The sequence below is a fragment of the Heliconius melpomene genome, chromosome 20 (assembly GCF_056956725.1).
Source record: "Heliconius melpomene rosina isolate 202511_hmr_F chromosome 20, ASM5695672v1, whole genome shotgun sequence".
NCBI classification, from domain to species: domain Eukaryota; kingdom Metazoa; phylum Arthropoda; class Insecta; order Lepidoptera; family Nymphalidae; genus Heliconius; species Heliconius melpomene.
Genome location: NC_140408.1, coordinates 7,372,605 through 7,400,564, shown reverse-complemented (window position 1 = coordinate 7,400,564; position 27,960 = coordinate 7,372,605). Strand labels below are relative to the sequence as shown.

At 33.7% G+C, this 27,960-nt stretch overlaps 1 protein-coding gene across 6 annotated transcripts in view; it reads right to left on the bottom strand.

Annotated features, from left to right (window-relative positions):
• Window positions 1-27,960, bottom strand: part of Rbp6 (RNA-binding protein 6) — a 412,235-nt gene that overhangs the window by 20,696 nt on the left and 363,579 nt on the right. For all 6 annotated transcript variants that reach the window (XM_085205323.1, XM_085205326.1, XM_085205321.1 and 3 more), the window contains exon 8: window positions 10,294-10,376. In XM_085205323.1, coding sequence (XP_085061449.1) covers window positions 10,294-10,376 — 83 coding nt within the window. The remainder of the gene's footprint in view (window positions 1-10,293; window positions 10,377-27,960) is intronic.

Below are 27,960 nucleotides of genomic sequence, written 5' to 3'. Positions count from 1 at the left end.
TACAAATGAACCGAAGTCTACGCTAGTGCCGTGGTCACCGCCGTCTGTCCAACACGCGAGCGACGACAATACAATATCACCATAAATTATACTACATAAATTAGATATATCCAAACTTTTATCTTCTTTCAGAAATAAATTAAGGATATATAGAAAACGAGAGTTATACTGTACATTTCTATTTATTTTCTAAACACATACATTTATTATACAGATCGATCTTCAAGAAAATTCAGTTCGTGCTCCGATGTTAATTGATGTCGAGTCTGGCGAGCGGAGTGGGGACAAAAGCTCACAAACAATTCGCATCGGTGTTCGCAATCCCGATCAAGCGTTCGAAATCGCGACGCAGTTTAATGACACGAAAAATAACAAAGGTAAATTGTATTTAACCCCACTAGGTAGACGCGCCCCCAGGCTATATATCGATCGGGGCCCATCGAGTAGTATTCGACATCGACGCAAACATCTCGGTTTAACCGAGCGGACTTAAGATCCTATAGGCCGAGGCTTACTGCTGCTTGAACTTGAGCCTTACCACCCCCAAATTGCGCCCCTAATCCCGTCCATGTGTGCCAAATTTAATTGTTTCGCTGGAAAAGACCGCGTTTCATACTTCACCACCTTCGTTGATCACTCGCAGTACGAAGCGTATTAATGTAAATATGAAATCATTAAATTTTTACTCCACTGATTTACCAATTTCTTTTTAAGCGGAAAAAATGGAAACGTTAATATATTTAAAAAGAAAAACAGTAAGAGCCAACACGTGCTCATTCGATTTGAAATGTAATTTCCTTTTGCTTTTTTGACATATTATGTATATTTTAGTTGACAATGATAATATCAATATCAAATTGGAACATATACGTAAATTATTTTATTATAAACAGCAGTAGTAATCATTAAGATATTTTTGTTTGTTTTATAATAGAAAACTTATTTTTCTTATAATTAATTAAACCTGCAACTTGTATTTTTGTGCTTTTTCATCAGAATATCAATACGAATCGAAATAATATATACGCAACGTTATTATTACTTACGTGTATCTACTTTATGGTAAAAGTTTCGTATAAAGTACTGCAGATTCCTTTGGAGCATGGCACGATACAAGAAACTACGAAATAAAGCAAGTTCTTGAAAGTACAGTATATGTTTACCGAACTAGTTCGCATGTGTGTTGACATTAACTGCATTTTATAAGATTTTGCGTTTGTTTCTAGCAATAAACTGGCGGGCAACAGGCCAAGCAGATAACTCGGATAATATCATTAAATATTTAAGGTTTAAATATAACATTATATTTCTTTACTGATATACTTGAAAAAAACTTTCATTATTTAGCTTTACTTCAGGTAGAGGGAACCTGGGAACCCAGTGTTAAGACATTCCCTTTCGTTCCCTATTTTCGCCGAATTGTAGAGGCAGAGCATATTTTAAATCAACGTTGCACTCTGCCTCAACACCAGAGGATAGCCATGAAAATATTAAATATTTCAATTTCTCGGGTGGGAATCGAACCCAAAACCTAACGTGCTTACAGTCACATGCTCCTGGCTAAAACTAGCCTTAAATTAAATTCTATACGTACTTTACAAAGCAACTTAGTAATAAAACTGAATAGAACATTTATCTGTAGTCAGTAGTAACAGTGTATAATAAAACGTATATCAAAAGCATAAGAACATGCCTACGTACGTGAGAGATAAACGAAGATTTAGGGCCCGGGGAGGGGAGAGGGGGGGCCGAGATAACTTTATCAGGGAAGCCTCTCGCCTTGGTATTGACAGAACGTCGCAAGCCTAGCAGTGATTGCCGTTAAACGGAAAACGGAGTGTGGGAACCGGAGGCTAGGTGACAGCTCCACAAATACTACTACGTTTTTAAAACTTATTTAACGTCTTACTATTTTTCGTATATGCTTTCTAAGCTTGCGATTTCAATTTTAAAGTGTTTTTTAGAATATCAATTATAAGATATTGTGTCAGTCAGTTAAGTCAGTTTCACGGTGTATCCCGCACACAGAGGGAACCTGACACTCCGTTCCCCACTTTCTGTAGAATTCTGGAGGAAGTCAACGCCGCGCTGTGCTTCGTCACTAAAGCGAAGAAATGAAAATATAATTTTAAATAAATATTTAATTTCCTCGAGTGGGGATTGAACCCACAACCAGTCGCATTTACACTGACACACTTGTGTCCCTGCGCGACGACTTCTTTTAGTTTTAACGTTTTACGTTCATAAAAATTGGTAAGAAAAGAAAAATGTACCTACTGCATATAGCAAGAGTATCATAAAAAAAGATGAGTCACAAATCTCGCGCTCAACAGGTCACGGATAATGAAACACTCCGCCGCACCCCGGGAGTAAGGACTCCCTGAATATGGAAAGGCCATATTTACGTAACCGTTGTTCAGAGGAACATAAGCTCCGCTTCTCAGCTGAATTTCAGCGCAGTTACTTAAAGTGTTCGAGTGTTTACTTAGAGGGGGAGTAAAAGGAAGGGAGGTACGCGATAAGTTCTAATGCGTGAAATTCAAATCAGATATACATTTGAGTCGTCGCTCTTCGTCGATAAGCGGTAACGTTACCTGCAACATTTTGCAAATAGCCCTCCAGCCACTCGTGCTCTCTACCGCAGTTTATATGGGGCCGTGGAAAATATATTCGTAGACGGCTACGAGCGATTTGTAAAAATATTCCACTAAGTATATGTACGTCTAAGCTACATACATATTACATATATGTAAGAATGTAGTAGTAAATAATGTATTTATGCAATTTATATAATGTCTGTATATATTTGCTTACAAAAAAATATGTTTAATAACCTAATAACGTTATTCCTTAAGTATTTTTCAAGACATGAATTGAACACACTGTAATCAATATTCTTTTTAGATGGCTAGGTCTGTGACTTTGCAAAACCTTGACCGCCAAGAGGTTTTTATCGTAATTTATGTCGGCTAATGTTATTATCCATATAAGTTGAGGTTAAAGCTTGTTTTATACGAAATTGAAAAGATTTATGAGAACATTTTGATATTACTAATACATAGGGTAATTTATTCCTTATACTTTAAGTAATAATTTTATTAATGTATATTTCTTAGATAAATTACCTATAATAAAAATAATCTATTTTTTTTTCTCCAAAATTTGTTTTAAACTGTAAAGACAATAAAAATGTTCATATCATTTCTATAAACTGACTTGTCTGATCAAAATGAACTCATACTATACTATAACAACCAGCTTTGAATTTAAAATGATATTACCCACACTTGCCGTTGTAGAAATGTTAGTTAGACATTAAATATTGAGGAGCAGTATAGAGCTGCTATACATTTCTGCAACATTCATCGCAGTAGAACATTATGTACGCCACCAGCTATTTCTGGAAAATCGATGGAATCAGTTATACAGCACTTCTATAAGTATTTGATTAACTGTAACTACTATCGTTTAACTTTGAAGATTCTTACATTAAAGTTCATAACGATATTAAAAGCTGCATTTCTTCTAGAAGTTACAAGTAGTGTAGGTAATGTAGGTTAATTAAAGTAGATTTAAGTATCTAAACTACTTAATTTCTTCGCTTGGGAAGCTAACTTCATTAAAGAATAATTATTTTGAAGACAAAACAGAATAGATGTGTATTGGAAAACCAGGAGTGTTAGCTGCCGTTTGCAATTGTAAGCAACCACCATTAACGAGGACTCGTTGCTTAACTAATTCTTATCAGCTTGCAAGCTAGAATAAAACTATTGACAATAGCGAACCATTTAGTCAATTGAATAGCAGCTATAATGAATTTGAATAATATTAGTTGGAGATGTTGAATAAGACTCCAATAAAAGTGTTTCCGTGTACGATTTGAAAGCGCTTCAAGGATGAATTCTCTGGCCAATGCCAAACGAAAATGCAAACGACGCACTACTGAATCTCGAAAAGTGGCATTAAAGACTACTTATAAGAGCGATTTGCATTTTAGTGCATAATTGTGGAATGTGGGCATCTGTTATGTATGCGTTAATGCAGCTTCAATTTGCAAAATTGGATGTCTCTACGGCCGGCGATGCAGCTTCTCTTTTCTCTGTCGAACGCCCTCGTTTCATTAGGTAATGAAAATTCATTGGTCAAGTTTACATCACGGGCTATAAAGGTAAATCTAATCTTATCAGTTCAGTTGATGTTATTACCTGGATTACTTTCCAAGCAATTCTCCACATTAGCGCAGACGCGGCTAAATATCAAGATATTTTATACGAACAAGCAGCTCGAGTAAGTTTACGATGCACGTATATAGTAGTACATATTATAAGCTGTAGCAATTAGTAGCAATTAAGTGGGTTGGAGCGTAGCTCGGCTGCGGCGCCTTGTCAGACGGCCACGGACTAGATTAAGGTTTGCGGCACATGGTCCCGCCGCTCGTAACTTGTTTTGCATGAATCTGTACGCGACTTTCATATGACTCTCGGGAGAGAACTCAGTTCAGCACCTCTAATGTAAATTAAATTGTGCACAAGAAATAAAGCAGGGCTCCTCGGTCTATTTATTGCTGCTCGCGTCTCCTAACTCCCACCTAATGGGGACGTGGAGACGACGCACCAAGCACAGTAATGAACAGGGATGCCCAAATGTATAGGCTTTATTGATGATACTCTCTTACTATTGCGGGTAGAATCATTTGTACTTACAAGGACTCATAAGGGTGATGTCTCCGAACACCTTTGTTAAAATACTTTGTGTGGGTTGTCATATGGCGAAGTTCACATCCTTTAACGTACTTACGGAGTAGTATATAGTTTAGTATAATTGACGTGCCTCAATTATTTTTCATTAAGTTTTTAGTAGCAACATGTGTCTGTAGCAATATTTATTATTATGAAATTAATTAATTATGACATACTATTATAATAATGAATAATAGTAAAATGCTATCAACTTTTAAAATTATTAGATCAATTTTAAAATATTTATTTTAATATTATTTATTAAAATCCATATCGCTTTAGTACGCTCATGAGGTGGGAGCAGAGACTTGGCGTACCTACACCACTTGTGATTAATTAATTTTCTTTCACGCCTGAAATTTAAGTTCGAGTCGAAATCGTTAACGACCGGAAAGGCCTGTTGAGCCATAATTTACGTCTTTGCGTTCGCCTGAAGTTAGTTGCGTCACTTGAGAGTTGCGTGCTCTATGTGCATTATAAGCATTAAATTTATATTGTAAACGTACGTAGGAAATTAGGTGGTTGTTTGACATTGATTGACGTTGTATCATTATAGTCGAATTTTATATTTTTTAGTTGGATAAAACTAAATAACTAAAATTAACATTAACTTAAAAAGTTATTTCTTATTTTTACAAGTCTAACTCGCAATCATTTAAAAGTCAACAATTGCATTCAAATTTGCATTTCTACTATGTGACATTACAGAGACATTTCTTATTTCCTATTCTATTAACGTTTCAAACTTTTATTCTGCAACTACTTCGTGTGAGTGAATTTTGTTACTAGAAACAAAATTCACTAGAAAATGAAAAAAAAACTTGGTGACAACTAAGAAATTTTAGGAAATAATTTTGAGACCGTCGCGGCAAAATACAACAGTTCGATTCCCACTCAGGGGTTGAAGCTAAAGCTAATCTATTATTATTATAAATCATTTTTAATCCCTAATATTATTTATATGCGAATAATTTTATTGTAAGTCCACCAAAAGTTTTGCAGACATAAAATCGGCGAGAAGAATCAATAAAGCTTAGTAGGGAAGCGCTGGCTCCTGTTAAAACGGGAAGTTTATGGTAATCACGCTGGAGGAGGAACATGTGATTGATTGTTCAACGAGGGCTGCAGAAGTGCGGAATAAAGCGGCCAAGGGAGACTAAGCATCAATTCATTCTTGTCGCTGTGAAATATTTACAGGCTGAGGTTAAATTAAATCAGGCAGTGATACAACGGAAAATATAAAGAATATCCATCTCGATAATCGTACGTCGTATCTTAACTGACCCTGTGCTTGATGAATATAAACCCACTATTCTTTAATAGGATCTACGACAAGGGTTATAGGGTCTTACGCTAGATGTTCAAACGTTAAGAGAAATGGCGATCGAGGATCTCGAGATTTAAGTGGCAGTTTCAAGTGTGCCTACTTTTAGTGTTATTTCCTAAACGGAAACCATTTGTTTGCCCCATGTACGATCGAGAAGAAAAATATACGCAATACCTAAAATGGTTTTGCAAGTGTTTATGCGATTGCTTGAAAGCGAGTGCACTATTATATCACAGCTTACTTTGCCACGTTTCAGAAGCGTGGAAGTGCTTTCAACACCTATAACGTACTAGTATTGACAATTTACTTACAATATTATACGAAATTTATTTAAATATTCAATCTCAATGTTATAAACATGGAGAAGGGTGATAATGAGGCAAAAGATAACAATTTTTATATTTCATTCACGTTTGTTACTTATATATACATAACATTACGTATAGCACAAAGGGGATGGCTGGGGTATTATTATGAAATTTCGTGCGTAACAGGTAAAGAAAAGGCTCAGGTGTCAGGCTCGGCTGCTTAAATCCGGCAAATAGAAATTGATGTTGGGGGCGAAATCCAAACTGCACTATATTTTACACATTTTGCGAAACGTCTACAAGCTTTGTTGCTAAAATTCATACTAAAGTGAAGCAATTAAGAGAGTAATGTATAAGGACGTAATGGACTGAAGAGAATTTGTTGCAACGTTTTAATGGGGCCCGTATTTATCTTGCAAAATGAAGCTTCACTGTTGCGTTTAAATTTTCCTTGTGTTACCTTATTTTATAATTATTTCCTTGAATCATGATTATTAAATAAACAACACGCATTTCAAATCTTCTAGGAGATATTAGAATCCTCTAGAACATATCTTTTTCATTTACTTAAGAGCAAGTTTTGTTTGTCAATTCATTCTTTAATGAAGGGAATTGTTTTTGCTATTCAAACCAAAGCGCGGTATCACCCTATCACTTGGTAGAAAGGCGGAGTAGCTATTAGCTTAACGACCATTTTAATATAACGGATGACATATTAAATTTACGAGGGCAGCTACTCGTAACGTAAACATCGACGCTGACGTGACGCCTCTATCTTCTTTATTGCCTGCGGAAATATAACTATTACAAGCAACACTTTATGATATGGCAACACGCATTTTTAATGAGCAACACTGTTGGGAATCACTTTCAGTAAATTTATTTATTTTGATTAAATATTTGATTAATAGCTTTTATCACTTTAAGTTTCTTAAAGTTTTCATACATTACTCCCTATATTATTTATTTAGAACTAGCGGATCCGATAGCCACTTTGTCCTCTTGAAAGTGAAATAATAAAATATTAAATTAAGTTCACCAAAATACAATAATGAAACTTGTTGTGTCTTAGTCGGTTGAGCCTTTTCTAAGATTAGTGTAAATAATGAAAAGGACAAACAGACAAAACGATAAAAAATAAAAACACATTGTTTTTAGTTCTACTGTATTGATAAATGCCCCCAATAATAGTTTTACCCATATATCTTCCATGTACAGACAGCGATCAGTTACAATTTTATTACATGTATAGATATAGAATGTGTAAAAAAATAACACAAAAAAGAGTTTTACCGTAACATTGATCATTTCTGTTGGCACGCAACAAAAAGGGGGCAAAGTAATAAGCAATTACTTCTTAGTTCGTTCAGTACACGTACAAAAACTAAGGATTTTTCGACAAAATCCATCATTTATTTAGATGCCTACGAGAAGTAAATTACTATCGGACCGAAGTTCAATCGATTGTATGAAACGTGGAAGCGATATTCCCAGATTACAAATGAAAGGTTCCATTCCTTTGCTAATTAGTATCTGGATTAGACGCGGGAATGAATGAATGAATGACTGGTGACTGGTGACTGGTTTTTATTAACGACTACGACGAATACATTACGCCAAGTCTGTACACCTCTCGTGCCATACGGGAGCGAACCGTAATTACTCTAAAACACTACCCATTTGTTTGATGTCTTTGTTCGGTGTTTGCTCCACTTAGGGCGCACATCACCCCCGATTCCTTCCATTCGACGCATACAGCGAGATTCGTACAGCCATTATGGTTCGAAACAATGGCGTGCAAAAAACAAGCATTAACAATTCACGAATATGCATCGACAACGTAGGGATGTATCTATATCTATACACTGCTTTTCAGACTGGAAGTACTGTGAAGGGAAGTTTAAGTGACTAGGTGGATAATGGCTCTTCTGAGCGTTTGTAGGTATGCGGTGCCAATTTTGAGGGTGATTCACGTTCATATTTTATGTTTTCTATACGAGTTGAGTCTTTCAATGATAGGGATTTCTTTTTTATTTTGATATTTTGTAATCAATACTATAAAAGCTATAAACTATCATCATATCAATATTTAATAATAAATATTTATTTTAAAAATACTAAGAAATATAAGCCGTTGTTTTAAATAAACAATTTACATATTTTGCATAATATACAAATTCAAATACCGCTATAACATATAACATTACTTTCTCGCTATACTTAGTCACACATAAACGTTGTTAAAGTTGGCATTTAATTTTACTAACATAGGCTTATAACAAATACAGTTAATAACCAACTTTGTAATTCTATGTTAATTGCCGCAGTAATTATACTGTAGTTACTTTTATTGACGCTATCAGTGTTTTGTATGATAACAATGAATTGGTTATAATATTCTAATTTTGAACGATTTTAGAATTATGCAATATTATTATTATTATAGTACGAGCTCGGTGCGCGGTGGCATATTAAAGGCTTATAATGTTAGTTGTTTAAAAGTAATTATTATTTCATGGCGGCGTGATTAGATTTGTAGTATTACGGCGTGCCGCTGTCACGGTACACCTCTCATAATAATTGTTGAGTATTTAATTCATTTATTATAGCTGAAACTGAATTATTTTATTATAATTTCTTTAATAAATAAGAAAAGATAAAAGCTAGAAACTGTAAAGAAATGTTAATATATTTCAAACTTAATGTGATTTATTTTATAATTTGCTAATATTAAAATAGATTATAATTCTTTTAAATTGAAAGCCAACTTCGTTTTATGTACAGGTCAAAATAGCATTTGGATAATCATGTCAAACTCACCATGTAGAAAAATCTAAAACGGTAACGGCGGCCTTAGCGGCGTTTTATTGGTCCTGTTTGGACCCGTGCCAGCTCACTCCTTACTCTAATTGATATCAGCCCGATAACGTTAACATTAGGATTGAATTTTAGAGCAACAACTTTTAAGCCAAAATCAAGAATAGTTTGCATAAATTTTAAGTTAATAGAAATGTTCTTATAAAACGAATTTCTTTAGATAGCTATAGTATGTTTATTTTTCTATACTCACTGTATTTTAATTTTTTTATTTTAATACAAAGAAAACATAAGTAATATAGTAAGTAATTTAGGTTCCAGGCTAAAAAGAGTACATATATTGTGTACTTCTATTGGGTAGGATTTGAACTGACAGCATTCAAATTTTTGTAACTACACTATAAATATATAACAAATATAAGGTAATTATTATATTATATCAGTATACAATTCAAATTCATGTATTTGACTTTATAGTTTAAAAATTCAGAATATTATTATACGACGATGTTTTTATAAAAATGAAGAAGAAAAAAATTCAGGTAGGTACGTGATTGAGTGGGTGTCGCTGAATAGCTCGTATAAAGTGCTATAGAATTTGTTAAAGTTCATTGTTACTGCGCCACTCTTGTGTAAAGCTTGCAAAACAGATTTTAGTTTCTTTTAAAAATAAATTTATGAAAGTTGATATTGTAATAATAAATATTTAAATTTTATAGTGCTTTTTTAAAGAGCTTTAATAGATTCTTGTTTATGTTGCAGCTTAAAATATATTTCAAGGTTTATTATAAGAAAAAAGTCACCTTATCATAGATTTTAGAACGTTTGTATAAAATACGCAAATTATTGTAATAACAATAAAATTTCCGCTCGTAAATTGATTTAAAAAAAAAATGCGGAAAATTGTTATATTTGATATAACAATTTTCACTGACATAAGTAATAAAAAATACTTCCCCGTTTTTTGTATAGAAATATTTTGTATATATTTTTTATTTCAGTTTGTTATCAAGTCCATATACTTTCCAAATACTTTCCAACCAAGACGTCGAATCTGTCTTAACTTAAATTATAAAACAAAATATATAAGAACAGCACTTACCATTTTGTTGTTGATTTCATGAAAATGGATTTCGCACACTTTGTCGACTATGTCTTCACTCTGAAATGTGACGAATCCGAAACCTGAAACAATTATGAGAGTATCGTTAGAAATGTAGGCTGAAATTTAAATATATGGAAAATAATAAATATTTATTATTATAAGAAGCTTGATCTAACTTTATTTATCTGTAACAATTGAAATTGTTTTAATAAAACGACACTCACTCAAATTAATTGTCGATCTCAAGAACTTTCTTCGTTAGTTCGTAGACGATGTCTACATTTTTTAATTAAAAGTCAATGTTCTTCTTGTTATAATAAAAGTTGCGATCCAAATGGAATGATTATTGGTAACAATTGCTATTGGAAATGCAATTTAACTAAAATCGATTTTATCGGTAAGGTAAGTACAAAACTTGTCATCATTCACTGTCTAAAATAAATATTCATATTTATGCTTAATTCAAAAAATAACAAAATGTAAAATCTAATACAGACCACAAAATTATTAGAGCATAGTTTGGGAATTTATTTAAAATTGAAATGTTTCTCTAATGGTTAAAACACAAAAAGCTAACGCTATGTTCAAAGTGACAAACAATCGAAAGCGAAGCGACGTGTTTCTATTCGTTAACGATTAAGATACACACGGCTGACGTGATGCGTCCACCGCCACCCGGCAAATAGCATTAGCGACCCGTCTGTAAACAGTTGATGCCAGGCGCGCTTAACCGACATAGCGAAAAGTGTTGTAGAGTTACAAAGCTAACTTATTTCATTCCTGTCTAACTGTCTGATAAAATATTAGTTACGAATTGGGAGTTGGTCCAGCGATTTTACTAGAAACTCACGAAATGAGTATCAAAACTTTCTCATTACCCCTACAGGTAATTATAAATGGTTATTTATTTTATAACAGTTAAAGTTACAATTTCTGTTTCGTATCTAGTTACCTTTTACCGTTGGTAAGCCTAAATAAACAACGCGTCCTCTTTCTTCATCAAAACTAGGCCGCACTTGGTATTTCACGCGCGGTCGGTTGGCTTTGCGTACGAATTGAGGCACGGATAGGATAGTAACGCCCTCGAAAAGGCAAATAGGGTTTTGTAGAGTTCCACAGATAGCTGTATTTTCTTTTGGCTATAAGGTCGCTACATAACATTTACCAAACAGGAAAAATAGCTTTCGAAACAACGTGATTGAATAGTTCAGCAACAGTGACTGTTGAGAGTTGACTGAAAAATTATTTGGTCGAAATAAAATAATGTTATAAATAAAATACAAATTTAAATAGATAATAGATTTAAGAAAGTTACGCTGTTAAAATGAGGGTAGAACCGATTGCCCCGTTATTTATGCGGGTATGTAAACGGAATAAAGTAGGAAGTAAGCATCGGAGTCCGGCGAACGAAGTTATCTGCGGGTATAACGCCTCTGCAAATATTAAATCAGACCGACGATTGAAAACAAACTAGCACAGCCGTAGATAAAATATCTAATTCGAATTATTGTTCCATTACCGTGTAACTAACGCTGTAATATAATATTGGGCGAAACGAAACCTAAAGTGAATAGAGAAATAGCATTGTCGCTGACCACGTAAAAAGTTTTGGGTTTCAAGTTGCCTTTGTGTGTTCGTGGTAGATAAATGGGGCATTTTCGTGAAATTCGTCCACGTCACTTCTCGTAAATGGAGAAGATAAATAATCTCTGCGTAGGAAAAGGATTTCGTAAACATAATTATTTAAGCTCGCGATTGTTGCTTAAATTGAACTAATAACTTTTTTTCAGGTTTAATTATACCCTCGGATATTTATTTTCTGCAGATAGATGAGTACTTTACCGATATTAAAATTATAATTAGAATCAGTTATTTTAAACATAATATCAATGTTTATTAATAATATTACTATTTTACTTTATTCATTTATTATTAAAATATACATTAATTAATAGTATAAATCGGAATCAGTTCTTTAAAGAATACTATATATCATATTGCTTTCACATATTATTTTAATATTAGGATAGCTAACTTAAAGCGAAGATTATGAATGTGTCTGCCGATATCGAATATCTATCTGGACACATCTGTCGGGCGGCACGTGGGGCTGTCAGTGGGCGGTCCCCGCCCGCGCCCGAATCACGGGCAGTGTAGTCGGCCCCGCACTGTATGAAACACCGGCCGGTGGCGTTTATGACGCTATAATAACCGTATAAAACGCGACTTATTGTAGGCGTCGATAACAGACTTATACAAAATTAAATTTTCCACATGAACGTATACATCATTCGATGCCACTCAACAGAACTAACTACATATGGCAACGTACTCGAAGTCATCTCTTGAAGCTAGTCTGCTTAGAAATCATAAGGCCAATTGAACGACCCTATGCAGAATTCTCGGTGACTTTTTATTCTTTTTCTCCGTGAAATAATAGTTACGTCGGTAACAAGCAAGTTTTCATTAGGAGTGAGCTCAACAAGCACTCAGCTGAGCAGCGGCGAAGTTGTCCGCTGGCCGCGCTCCGACGTTCAAACTTTAGTTATTGTTTCTCTTCATTATTGTAATACGAAATACGCAGCGCCATAATTAAGAGCCAGGGAATTGTCTCATCCGATGTAATAGTTGGACGAAAGTTTTATCAACGAACTCTCATCGCGACAGAATGTTTGCCCCATAACTATAATTGCCAGATTGCTTTGCTAGATTACTCGCGATATCAATTGTTGCAACTTAAAATAGACTCTATTGAAATATAGTGCGGACCGCACAATGGAGAGCGCTGTCTCGATCAATGTTATTAGAAACCTATTAACTGGTTCATTATTGTAGCTTTATATGTCTACTCGCTGTCCGCCTTTTCTAATGATGAGCTTTTATTATAGGATCTTTGGGGTTAATCTCATTCTTAATAAGACAGCTGTAACACATATTCCAGATAGCTTATAAGCAATTATAGCGTTCGTATTGTATCACTTATTTTTATTACTAGATTAGAAAAAGAAATAATATCAATAATTGCAAACAACCATTGTATTATACTTGTAATAAAATATCGAGATTCTACTATTCACACTCACAAACATTTGAAATGTCAATTTTATTAATTTGATCACTGATCGTAAAAAATATTTTAGCTACAGTGAATTTAAATACAAGGTGTTAGGGTATACTAATTTTCTATCAGCAAATGTAAGCATTCACATAATATTTCTGTATTTCAGCTACTACACGAACAAACACACAAAGTAGTGATGTCGTGTGCACGAATACGCGCAAACAGTTTAGCGCTAGTGCCGTTCCGAAAATAATCCACATTTGATTCGAAGACAAATATTTGACGAGAGGCTAATGCATTCGTAGCGAGGTATTGTTAATGCAAACTTTCGGCAAACGAAGAAAGTGGCGGATAAAAGCCGTCGCAAAAAGAATTGGCTCCTCTTCATTTTCTCTATTGTGTATAGTATAGTGAAGTTGAATGGAACACAAACAATCAACTTTCTCGTCGAGTTGATTGTGTGGAGACACCCTTATTGTCTACGCTCAGGTAAATAAAGTAGAAACACAATTGGCCCGCTACTATGTGCGACGGCCTGCTCAACTTTTAAATTCTCCAACTTCAATCTTATTCAGTTTCTTTTCCTTCAATTTGGAATTAACTTGGGGAAAAAATTCTTTCTGTAAGACACGATTTAAAAAAATCTCTGTAAAGTTACTAAACGTGAACGGAAATAACGGCGAGGCAAGTTATTTTTGAATTCAGTACAATGTGAAGCAAATATTAAAGATTTTATATACCTAGAAAGAAAAAATAATTTGTATTGTACTTTTTTCCAATTTTTCGATGATGGCACCATAAATATTAACTTTAATAAGATTTCGTCCCTTTCATTTATATATTTATGACACTCACAAATCTGACCATTGATGTTGACTGGCGTATGCTCATTATTTTATTTACTATTGCCATTAGCAATAAAATTTAACAATATTTATTATTACATTTTTAGTGAACTGACTTTATGATTTTAATTTTAAAGCTAAAAAATATAAATTATATCGATTAGGTATCTTTATATCGATTAACAATAAAATTGAATAAGAAAATCGTCTGAAATCGCTAATTCGAACTGAAAGGGTCTAACAAGATAACTTAGATACATGAACGTACGTACTCAGAATAGCTTTTTTATAATTTTGAATGAAAATGTGTAAAAGGTATCAATTTCGGGGGTTTAATTTATTTTAATTTAATTTTTTTAATATGTAAAAGCACCCTTAAAAACAAACCTCAACTTTTTAACAACATCCGAATAGAATATAATATTATATAGATAAATAAAAGTAAATTTTTAGAATCTTATCTTATTCTTTTATAAAAACACGTCGCTACAGAAATTGTGTGAAAACATGAATTAAGATCTTGTTAGTATAATGTGTTACTTGCAAGTTGTTTTGTGAAGGTCGTTCTCGTTGAAGAGCCTCGAGTCTTTCCATGTTAGTTTAGGATCTACTACACCCGTAACTTAAGCTAATGACAACCTAACTTATTTACCCAGTAAGAATACTTCCGTAAATGCCTTCCTCTATTCTGCGTAGGTATTATTATGTTGCAACGGTTTTTCCTTATGTAAGTTCTTCGCCTTGTATTTCAGAATATTTTCGTAAAAGTGGCAAGAATAGATTTTTTGTTGTATTCAGGAACAATGCTTTTGAATTTCCACATACAGGTATAATGCCACACGGAGGATAACGATGATATCGTTTGTAACTAATTAGTGTAATTGAGCGTGTTATCGTCACATCTGGATGAATACACGAACACGTATTTACTAAGTATATATATATATTTTGAGATATTTTTACTATATGCTTTATATAAAGTTCAAACTTCAGAATGAAGACATCCTACTCTCAATCAAAGGAGTCATTCATTCATAAATTCCTCAAAGACGTTTTCTAAATGTTATGAAAGTAGAACAACCTATATTTAGATGCTCGGTTTAGATTTATCTAAAAAATTACTGGCGGCTTTGTAAGAAATCTTAGGTACTGATTGCAGAAAAGATGGTTGTTTCCCAATTTTTGTAGCATTACAAACACGAGACTTATTATTCAGGTCTGATAAAACTATTTTTTTTCTTTTATTGTATCAAATAATACTTTTTTACTCGAAACCAGAATAAAATCAGCACCCTAACGTTGCGTAATATATATAAATAGTAAACATAATATATTTGACGTAAATACAACACAAAGTTTATCTTTTGTCTACTATAATTGTTGCGGTCAGGCGGGATCGCCCCGAGATCGCCGCGTGAAGCGCGTAATCCCGCTGGAAAGACGTGCCCGAGAGACGCGGTATAGGATTTGTAGGATAACCGGACGCTACACCAGAATACCCTTGTTGTGGTTACAATACCACGAATACAATCGACTTAACCTTTTCAACTATTCCATGCTACACTATTGAATTTCAAAATTCAATATACGATAGTGTGTGCTAGTAGATACTTTAATAATAACCGCCGACCTCTATAATAGTTATCAATAACGTACCTTCCCTAGGCGGCTATTTCATAATCCTACGATAATCTCGAAACATGAAAGCGTTTTAATAAAGATATTCGTTCGTTTATTATAATAGCAAGTAATATTAAATTTATTCGTTGTCTGAAAACTTATATTATTAAAGTGGTCGAGTGCACGTCTGATAATATCGTTTTAATTGCATCCAGAGGGGAGGGGTTCGACTTGTGATGCTGTCTGCGAGCTCAGGACCAGCGCAGATTGTCAATAAAGACGTCGCCCGCACGTACGCCACGGTTCACTTGTTAGGAAGACCGCAGTGAGAAATCCAAATATTTGCTATTGCATCTATTGAAATACAAAACTTTTCAGTCGAAAAAGAGCCATCTTAAAGTTTACAGAAGTAGCGAGGTCGCATTTCGAGTCCCTTGCTTAGTTTTCGAGTGACCGGTCCGAGCCAGCACCGCTCATTGCTACCACGCTTATTTACTGAGCACTACAAATAGTTTTACTGATTTGGAACATATTTTTGCTGTATTTTATTTATCTGTATTTACTTAATAAAGATGTGTTGAAGAAATAACAGTAAAATGAATAATTAATATACTATAAACTAGAATGAAGATAGATTCACTTCAATCAATTTAGAATCTGTTACTCCTTAGAAATGGTAATACTTTCTTTTTATTATATAACATAAACAGAGAACTCTCAAGTACTGAAAATTTTCAAAAATTTCATAATATTTGACGATTCATAGGATAGGATACAGTGAGCGGAGAGACGCAACCACTAAACGCTTCAGCTCTTAAATATGCCAACACAGAGTTTTATTAAAAAGCTGAACCGGCCTTTTAAGTCGATTCTTCATACAATGCCGCTCTATCCGCCGCTTTGTTCTCACACACTAAGGGCTTGTGTACTCAAGCACCTGATTCGAGTGGTGCGCAATAAGTGCAGAATGTATTTACGCAGCGCGATTACGCATCGCTCGCTGGCGAGATCGGGCGGTGAGTGATTGTGCTGGTGCGAGTGTATGCGACAAAAATGTCATACTATATACGAGTATATGTGTACTTCGGTTTATGACTTTTCGATGTAAAAACGAGTTATTCTTCTTCTATATTGTATTATTTCGTATGAGAGTAGTATTAGATTCGTAAAGCAGTTGAGTTATAGTTGCTGTTAATCTAATTTTAAATTGATGAGTGTACAAAACAAGAAATAAACTCAGGTTATTATTGAACTTCGGAGGCAAATGAATTTTTTTCAGCTTATCGTTGTATGCATACCCATACATACATGCAGAGGGAGCCTAGTGTTAAAACACTCCGCTCCCCGTCTTGGGCCGAATTCTGGAGGCATTACGTGTTGAGTGACGGGACTGAACGCTGCGGTTTACGTCGATACCAGAGCCAAGGAAATTAAAATATTAAAATATTTAATTTCTTCTAGTGAGAATCGACTAATAATTTGTCACGCTTACAGATTTTTTTAACACGTTTATGCAGGAGCGGCACGTAAGGCCTCAAGTAATTTAATAAAATTAAAAATAAATTAATAAAATACAAACTCAATTCAATTTTATACTTTTCAAGTATAATCTATACTAAAATCATCAAATCTCTCAAGTCATTAAACGCCAGGTACACAGTAATCGGGTGTTATTAATCTGATTGCAAGTTTACAGGTAGGTCGCTATAAAGATTGTTATAAGAGAGTTCGCTGTGCGAAGTAATCGTAGGCCTGGGTCGTTTTACGAGTCCGACTTTGCATATCACAACAGATGTGCCAGCAATAAAACTGAAGGAGCCGCGTGAGTGTTGTGTCGAGTTGTTACTTCTAACCCTTTGATCGCTATTATTATTGGATTCTCTTATTCTATACTGTTAAATTCATTGAATATACTAAAAACCATTTTTTTGACAAATAAATTTACTATTTTAGCGCAAAGTTAAATTTCGCTGTGAAAATTTATTTAGATGTACGATGAAACTGAATCGTCCGCTCTCGCGTAACCTACGAAAATCGTGAAATAGCTTAAAATTTTCCGACACAATCGTGAAATGTAAAGCAAAGCCTGTGACGTATTTCATGTAGAGTATTTACGTGGAAGCCTTTTTTTAGTATTGAACTAAAATGTTTTGTTCAAGCTTAGGTTTGGGTAGGATTTTTAAAATCTAAATAAATAATACGCGGTAACTGATATTTCACGTTGCTTTATGTTTCTAGATAACAGGCTTGATGCGAACTTTTTCCATTTTCAATGTTTAAATAAGTAAATAGTTTTTGCGATTCATCGTTGTTTAAAGTCGTTTCCATGTGTATTTTTCAGCTATTCCAATTATTGTTTTAGCAAAAACAAATTATAATTTTTGAACTGTTCTGGAAAAATTGAAAAGAATATTTTACTATCATAAACTAAACATTTTTTTTATATTTTTGTCGTTTTATGTAGAATCCAAAAATAATTAATTTATTAAATTAAACCCTATTATAAAATAAGTAAGAAATAAAATATAAACAAAAAAAAAACTTCATTTATAACAGTACAAAACTATAAATTGTTAACATAATTTATAGTTTGACTCTTCATCTATTTAATAGGTTCTTATACCAAAGTATCACTACAACAATTTAAACAGACAGCTTATTTAAAGTTTAAATAAAATCTATGAAAGCGTCGCAGAAGAGAACGCTAAGCGTCCGATTGTAAATTGTAATAACCCTCACATTTAATCACGCTGTATCCCGCACATAACAGGATAAACAGAGGGATCTAGTGTTAAGACACTCCGTTCTCCACTTTCCGCCGAATGTCATGGAGTACGTGTTGAGTCGCTTCACGTTGAGGCCTAGGTGCCAAAGTGAAGAAATAATTGAATTTAAATGGGAGAATTTACCCCAAACGGGGGAATTAATTATTATTTATTAATACGGAGGAATCGAACCCATAACCCTTGGGTTCCAATCACACCCTTACGCCTCTGCACCACGACATTTAAATCTGAAAAGTTGTCCAAAGCGTTCGACGAGTGACGTCGAAAGAGTATTACTTATGAATCAATAGTTAATGAGTATCAATGGGGCTTTTGAAACTCCAGCCTCTGTAGTCTGTGCATCGCCGGCGCATCATTAATATTGAAAGTTACGCCAACTCCATTGTCTCTCGAGTGGTCGCCTTTGTATATTATATGTCGACTTCTCTACGGAAATGAACTACTCATTTCCTTTGGAAAGTTTTCCTTAATGCTATATTGGATCTTTGTGATATTTTCGCTTGTAATTTTTATTTGGACCTCATAATGGTATTAAACTATGACGTATATTATTATATAGATTCTGAAAAGTAACAAAATATATTACTTTGTAAGGTAATATACGACGGAACATTAAATGGAAACGGAATTGGAATAAAGATTGAAGTAACTGCTGTTTTGAGAGGTAGTTTGGAAGACATATGTAATGGTAAAAAATTACGCACCTTTTGGCAGGTTGGGAAAAAACTTACGTTTTCTTTCATTTGGGTTACAGTTCCCTCGTGGAACATAAATATAAAGAGTCCCGAGGTACATAGCCCTGTCCGAACATGAGTCTAAGAAAAATAAACTGGCTGAAACGATTTCATTTATTTACTTTAGTTCCATGTAAGTTTCCAAGAGTTTCTTTAAATTACTAGCATTTAAAAAATACTTACAATTGCTTAAATTATGCTCAAATATTATAACAAAGACGTTCTATTTAATTATAATATAACCAAATGATGAAAGTTTCAAACAGAGATATTGTATAATGAAGAGGCAGAACCAAAAATTATTATTCAAGACACTTGAGAGTTGCAAGATTTTCTCACTCTTGTTAGTGATAAATTAATAATTTCCTACGTCCTTAAGAGAACGGCGCTGTGTAAAATCTAATCATTTCAAGTCTATACAAATTGTACTCCTCGCCTTTTAACTAATGATCGTTGTTCAAGACAAATGTCGACGTGAGAAATGTATGACAGTAATAATTATTACAGCGTTTTATGTTATTAAAAATTATATTAAATATTTATTGAATGACATTTAGTAGTGTTTAAAATGAAATGAAATATGAAATTTACACATTAATAGATTTATGCAAAATAAAGGACTTAAAAAGCATTAACATATATGCTGTGAAGTTAAATATCAACTGATAAATATTTTAACGTCTCTTGCAAAATTCAAAATTGTATTCGGCACATATGTACCTACAATTTTATTCATTTTTAAAAATTATAAAGTCTTACTTTTTTAACGGAAAATTGTACTAAATTATTCTTTTAATGAATCCTTTGAAAATTCCGTCCTCTTTCAGTAACTTTTGTATCCGAAATATAAAGACAAAACAAATAGCGCAAGCTTTAAATATTTTTGTATACGATTCATATCATTATTGAAGTTATATATTTATTTTCTTATATTATATATCTTGTATATTATATCTTTAACATATAATTTGGATGAAGTAAAATGTATAAAGAAAAATTATTCCGCTCAATTTCTTTGTATCAAAACGAAAAGCTTGGATTTACTGAAATTTCTAAATATTCGGAATCCAATCGCAATTAGCCTGTTAAAATTACTGTATAAACATTAAGCACTGATTGAACGGAGGCTTTCTTTTGTGAAATAGCCTAAAAATCCGTGAGGTCACGGGCGGGTGAGGTCGCTCCCTTACCATTTTTCTCGTGAAACTATTTTAATTAAGGCCGCTCGATCGGAAGGACTTTATAGAGGGTAAATCGATCGGGGGTGTATTGGAAGCGTTCGGCCTCTGATGCTCTGAATCTAGTAATTGTCGTCGTCATTAACATTTACGATAATGATCTCGATCGGATTGACGTCTTCTCCGGATAGAGATATGGGGCTAATCCTCGAAAATGTTCGACCGCGTTACGTTCTAGCTCCGCCGTATGTAGATTGAGGAATCTGGTATGCAATTGTCGTTAACGATTCAATATCAATATTAATTAATTTGATTAAATCTATATAAATGCAATTGTAATAAATCTATATGTCACTTATATTATGTACTTTACAATTAATACATAGTATACATATAATTACATATAAGAATTAAATATTTTTTAATTAATAACTAAGGCAGCCAACAATAAAATATTTTATAATAATGAATATAAAATATTTTAATAGATATATTATTGCTTATTCAGGAGTTTCACATAACGCGGTCTTCGAGGGAGTTTTGGGTTGCGTACAAGCGGTTAAGCTCCCGGAGCGTCACCTAAGGCGCGCCGGCCTAGTCTGTCACGTCCAAGCAAATCAAGTCCAAGCGATGGCTGGATGTTGTGATGCAAGACATGAGAGCCAATATGGTGACCATCATGGACTTGAAAGACCATAGCAAAGTGAAGTTGATTTAGTGAAAAGACAGACCCTTGCAAGAAACGTCCGGCTTAATGGTAGATAGAAGAGGATCGTCTAAACCCAATTTATAGTTATATCACAACAAAACTCAATCGTAATACAAACATGATGTCAAGTAGACATCTCGTACTCCGCGTATATCACATTACACGTGCTTGTTTGCACCGGAGTCATTAAAGCTTCGTCTCAGTGTTTCATCAAAAGCCGTATAGGACAGGCCTGATTTGTGGATATTAATAATGGAACAGATTTCGTTCGTGCTGATGCTGTACGCTGAATTATGGAGAGATATAAGGAACTCGCGAGCGCAATAGCGCGTTACATTTTAATGATGAAAAATTTATAATTAGCAAAAATATTTTCATTTCAGCAAAGTAAAAATAGTACGTGTGTAATTAGATTTTATTTTAATAAAAATGTGCTATATGTTCTTATAAAGATTTCATACGTTTTTTTTTCAATTATTAATTTTATTTGCCTTTAATTAAACTCGAATATTTTACCGCATTGGCCTTTATATTTCTTTTTAAATGGATAGAGGGAACTAGGAAATATACTTTAATCTTAAACAGTATTTATATGAGAAATTAAACACAACCTAGATTCGAATTCAAGACATATGATCGCATTTAACCAACAAGCCAGATACATAATTTTACCAGAACGACCACCGAAAATACACCAAAAAACACAAATAATTTTAACATATAAATTCCATATTTGCAGACAACTGTTGCATCAATACCACCCTCAGTAAAATACTCGTGAATAAATCAAAAGGCATATTATAAATCTACTTCAATATTTTCTTGACATAAAATAAGCCTTTTGAACGAGGAGGAATAAGCGAATGGCTTGTACGTGCTCTCCGTACCATTATGTTAGGCTCGGTGCACACAACGTATACGTATAAAACGGCATTCTTTTGTATCGACCCTTATCTCGCCCGTCTCGTACTCACCGCAACCCCTTACCCCTTGCTCATAATGATGTGTCTAGCAAAATGCAAGCCTAAAAATAAGGTGTAATTTTACGTATGTTAATCTTTTCATGCGTGGACACGCACGCATCTTATATTCATGACGCTTGAGCTTCTCTTAACGAATATTCTGTTTTTGAAGAGTAACTTTGTGGAAATATTGTGATGTTTTTATTATAAAATCTTTGTGGCATTAGTTACGGTTTATATTTTCATATAGAAAATATTAAAATCGACATTTTGGTGGTCATACACATATTAAAATATGTTTCCAAGTAAATATTAAAATATTCTACTTATTCATTGCCAAGTTAAAATAGCGATAATTGCTGTTTCAGCTGTATTGATAGAAGTTTGCGAGAGGTACCCCAAAGAATCCTCAATTACATAGAATTAGCACATAATGAAGTACAAACTTTGTACTTCAACTACTTTCATTATGCAGACTTGGCACTCATTTGTGTGGAAGTATTTACAATAAAACTTTTCAACTTAAACTAGTTTACTTTGACTGTGTAGTTACGCTGTCTAAATACTTCAGATGTTGTAGAAAAAGTAAATACACGTATTCAGACACGTTCATAGCGAGAAGACGATGTGATAGGTGTATCATGTTCAAGATTGAGAAAGAAAAATATGATTCCAGTTACTGGTAATTCCAAATATTGAAATATTACTCACATATAAGCTACAAAATATGAGTTCCATCCGATAATCCAATACAAAAACAACCTGATTCAATTCAATAAGCTCATACATTATTCCATATGACTCAAATATTTATATATAGACAAGACAAGTATACCCAACGGTAACGGTGATCGCGGCGTCCCTGTTACCGCTCCGACTAATGAATCCCCCCGTGACCAGCCCCGTCTTGTCTGTTAAGAACTCTAAATAAACTGCGCATGCATGTTTTGTGTTCTCTGTCCATTATGTAAATACTACTTCTAAGTAAATATATGTATATTATCAACATTTCATATTTTACTTACTTGAGAAGAGATAAAATTGTTTGCGCCTTGCTTTGTTGACTAGTTGCTGTGCTACGTTTGGTTAATACCATTTTATAAAATATGAAATTTATTTTCTTTTTGTATATACATTAATACTTAACAAAAGTATCACGGAACTAAAATATATGAATGGTTGTGTCAAATAGGAACTCTCAAAACGTTTGACTAAAAAAATTACCAAAAAATGAGTTTTTACTTAGTTAAATATTAGCATAAGGATTATCTCGAGATAAAACATGATCGCCCAGACGGTACGCAGATGCGAAGAATCCGCTGATCCTTAGCTGAGAAGAAACAAACATCGTAAAAAGTTGTGAATATCGTTAATACTTCTCAAAGTTCCAAATATCTGTTTTTTTCTTTGTTTCAACTATTCTTGACATTATATGTAAATTAAGGGTTTATTCTCGATAGCCATTGCTGATAAAGGCCCCCGAGTAAATAAGTAATGAAGGTAAAAGGAAAAATGAGATTGGAATTCAGTGGTATAACGCAAAAGACCTCTCAACAGGCCCCATGCTTTGTACATATTTCAACAGATGTTGCTTGATTCACTGAAATATATTCCATTCCATGTATTTTATCTTAACGTATTTTTGGAGTATTTACTGGTATATAAATAACTTTAATATTAATATCCATTTGTCTCATTTTTGACCCAAACGCAAGGTTGATTGTATATAAATTTTTTATTTGTTAATTTATGTAGATGAAATTTTTTTACTATTACCAATTTTACACCTTTATTTAATTAAAAATATAAATAATTTTATAGCAGTCATACTTTTTGAAAAAAAAAGAGATTTACCTAGAACTGCCGCTGGGTCATTTTTGTCCCGCCATTATTATTTTATTATTTGAGGGTATAATTTGACATATTTTCATGCCTCGGGGACGAGGTGGAGGGGAAAGGGCAATGCGGGGGCGGAAAAAAATTGAATAGTAGGTTTAGCAGTCAATGCCTAAGTTTTTAGGGTTCTGTAGCTTTTAAGGAAAAAAAAACCCTTATAAGATCATTTTTTTTTCCATCCGTCTGTCTGTGCCTTTATCTCAGGAATGCTTGGAGAAATCGAGTTGATATTCATATGAGTATATGAATATGAACTATACGACGATCTACAGTCCCTTGATTTCCTGAAAAAGCGCCCTTAAAAAAAGATATGACTATTTAAATAGTAAAAAATATGTATTTCGACACTATAAAGGGAATCAAATTAATAAGGTACTTTCAGTTAACTTAGAATTATGAAATTTGGCAGCTAGTATCTACATGTAGTACTAGTACAGGAAAAAATCTGAAGACTATACATTTATGTATAAATCTTAAAAAATAATAGCCTGAAAAGTGGGGTAAAATTGGTGTCAATACTAAATTTTGCCGCTAGTCCAAGTGAGGTATCAGATGAAAGGATGACTAAGCTAGGCTTGAATTTCAGAAAAACACTTGATACTAAATGTGGTCAATTGTAGGGTAGGTAGAGGGAACCTGGGAACCTAGTGCTATGCACTCCGAATTCTGGAGGCATTACCACGCAATGTTATAAATCATCTGTGATGTACCACTGATGAAGAATATATTAATGCATTACTTGGCCTACTAATAATATAAACTAATTTCAATAACTTATAATTTTGTAAGAGTTATTCAGTTAGTTGTCATGACCTTAGAACGTATTAGAAATATTTGATTCTTTCTTTGTGTTTTATTTTTTGGTACTTTTATGTTTGTTAAAGAATAAGAATTGATTATTAAATATAGTCTACATATTTTACGAATTATTTTAATAATATTTTTTTGTATTATACCAACAATCAACATAATAAGTAGAATGGGACAAATTTGTCACGACGGCGGTTCAAGGGGGGTATCAATCTTCGGCACTTCTAGTGTTAAGCGTTGTTTATATTTCCAAATAGTACATTAAACGTAATTTAACCAGTAAAGCCTCGTTCGTTTGCTCCGCTCAGAGCAAACACTGAAATGATGTAGGAACAGTGAAAAATATGACACGAGACGCGACGCTCAGAGTTTACATCAACTCTAAACTTTAACCCAGCAACTCATGAATAAAACTACAAAACGACAGGATTTACAGTTGCTGATATAATTTTATCTAAGAATAGCAAAGTAGTACGTTAGCGAGATAAAGTAAAGAATATATGTAAGTATTTTAATAGAAACATTTTGTAATAGAAAAGTTAAGATATTGCAGGCAACATGTGGCGGATGCGAGGTACGAGTGAGACGATCCTGACGGCACATGTCGAGTATCGCGATATTAATATTTAATCCACACAAGTTAATTTCGCCCGCTAGATGCCTACAGATATTTTCATAAGTGAAGCTTTGCCTACTAATGTGCAGATGTGGTTGCCGCGAAACGGAAATCATTGAAGGCTTACTTAAACAAAAACAATATTCATATGTAAATAGTATTTACTCGTAGGATAAACGGCTTCCAAATTGAATATGTACAGAAGAAGTTGCCAAAGAAGTTCCAGTTTGTTGTAAATTTAAAAGCCGAAATATTAGGGATGTAAAGGCGGAATATGTTTACAAGGCAGTCAGCGAATACGGTGACGGTGCGGTGGTGAGAGACGGCTCACAATCTGTCGCGTCGCGCCCGCGGCTACGCGCTTATGAAAACTTTACTCAGGTAAGGCGAGCTTCGGAGCAAACAATTTGTACCGCTTACACACTGAACAAATATCCTTATCTGGGTAACAGATTGAAATATATTTCACTATTCTCCAGCTTCGTATAACTCAACGTTTTAAAGTAAACCTTATTTATTTCGCCTCTCTAAATAGTAGTTCATGATCTCTAATGCTTCGCTGCAGATATACACAAAGATGAGCTACAGTAATTCTTAAGCTTATTATTATAAATATATAATATAATATTTTTATATAATATATGTACGTGTAAATTGTAAATAAATTATAATTTGTTTTATATTTTCAACTTTTTCATCGATGGCCGTCGGAAAGCTATTGTGATATAAGACAAAATATTTCATATCAAATTGTTCCCTTAAAACAAAAACGAAAATAAAAAATATGACGAACTATTAAGCGAAACTTGTAGATTTTATTTAAAAAAGTGTTTCATACAATTATTTAAAGTCATTACGTACCGGCTCTCCAAGGAATTGTAATGACGATCTCGACTCAATTATTAACATCCAGAGCCGTGAAGCAATTACCGTAATGGCCCACTTAATATAAACGATGATTCCAGTAAATATTGCATGTACCAGTACAGCTACCGTCACTTCCTTGGACCTATTTATTTTAATAATTTTCCCTTAATTGTGAGGGCAGGAGGGCGGGTCGGTTACACCGTTAATGAACTCAAACGTAATAGATATTTCTCAACTTATAATATTGTAAATCAGTGGCATCGCCAAGGTTACTGCTTAAAGCGACGTTTTCTTCGTGTTTATACCTGTTGTAATTTTTCGTTGTATTATTATTTGTGTCGTTTCAATATAATTTTAATATAAAATAGATTAAGGCTGTTGTGACCCAGGGACACAAAAGTGTGACTATGGTGATGGTTATGGGTTCGATCCCCATTCGGGAGAATTTTCATTTTTTCGCTCTGGTTGGTACCAGCAGTTCTGACACTCAACACGCAATGCCTCGAAAAATTAAGGGAGGACTAGTAAGTGGGGGAGTGTCTCAACACTAGATTCCATCTGCATATCCTGCTATTTGTAAGATGCAGATTGACGCTGATTTTTTTAATAAAATCTATTTTCAACTAAAATGAAAGGTTAGATAAATTAATTTTCATGTGCTAAATAGTGCGAAGTCCTTTTCCGCTGTTCGTTCTATTTATTACCGAAATAATTAATATTCGAAGTTCCATAAATTACTAAAAGTGATGACAGCTTGATAACAATCACATTAATGATTTATCGAAATTCTAATTACAAGTCTTGTTTTAATGTGAGTTTTTATCATTGATCTATGGGTCTCGGAAAGTGGTAAGTGTTATTGCTTTCGAACACGTACTATAATAGAGAACATAATATACCTCCACGCACGCCTTCCCAGCTGGTTAACGGAACTTGTCCGTTCCGGAGTTATATGCGATTAGACTTTACGTATTTCACATATAAACCCATTATATTAAAATTTAGAATATTTGATATCATATATATTCATTTTTCTATCGTTATTAATGTAAAAACTTAGGTACCAAGCCGGGAAAAGTTGTACATGCTGGGAAATGTGAATAAATGCAATACTGAGACATTGGTAAATATTGTAAAATAATATGAAAAGAAATGTATTTCTAAGTATCAAGACAACCTAGTATCTGTTTCGAGTTTAAGAAGAACTAAGCTGTTCCCAAGTAACGTTTTATTTTATGATCATATGCACAGTAAGGAGTTTTAAAGATCCCGATAGCTCCCGCTCAGAGAAGTCGTAGAATTGCTAAAAAGCACGTTCGCGGGTTTTAAGTTGAGTTACGTAAATACTTCTAATCTTGCGCTCGGGGCGAAGTTCCAAGCTTGTAAACAGAGAAAAGGTGACTTCGGTCTGTATCAACTGAGCTAAGTTCCGCTCGGAATGTGATTACGCCGTCAGTCCGCGCCACCTTTATTCAAGTTTTTCTTAACTTCTAATAGTGGTAGCAGTGTGGGAGTTCAAAAAAGCAATTTCGCGCCCCCACTGACCCGCGGTTTATGGTAATGCGGCTCTGTCCCGTCTA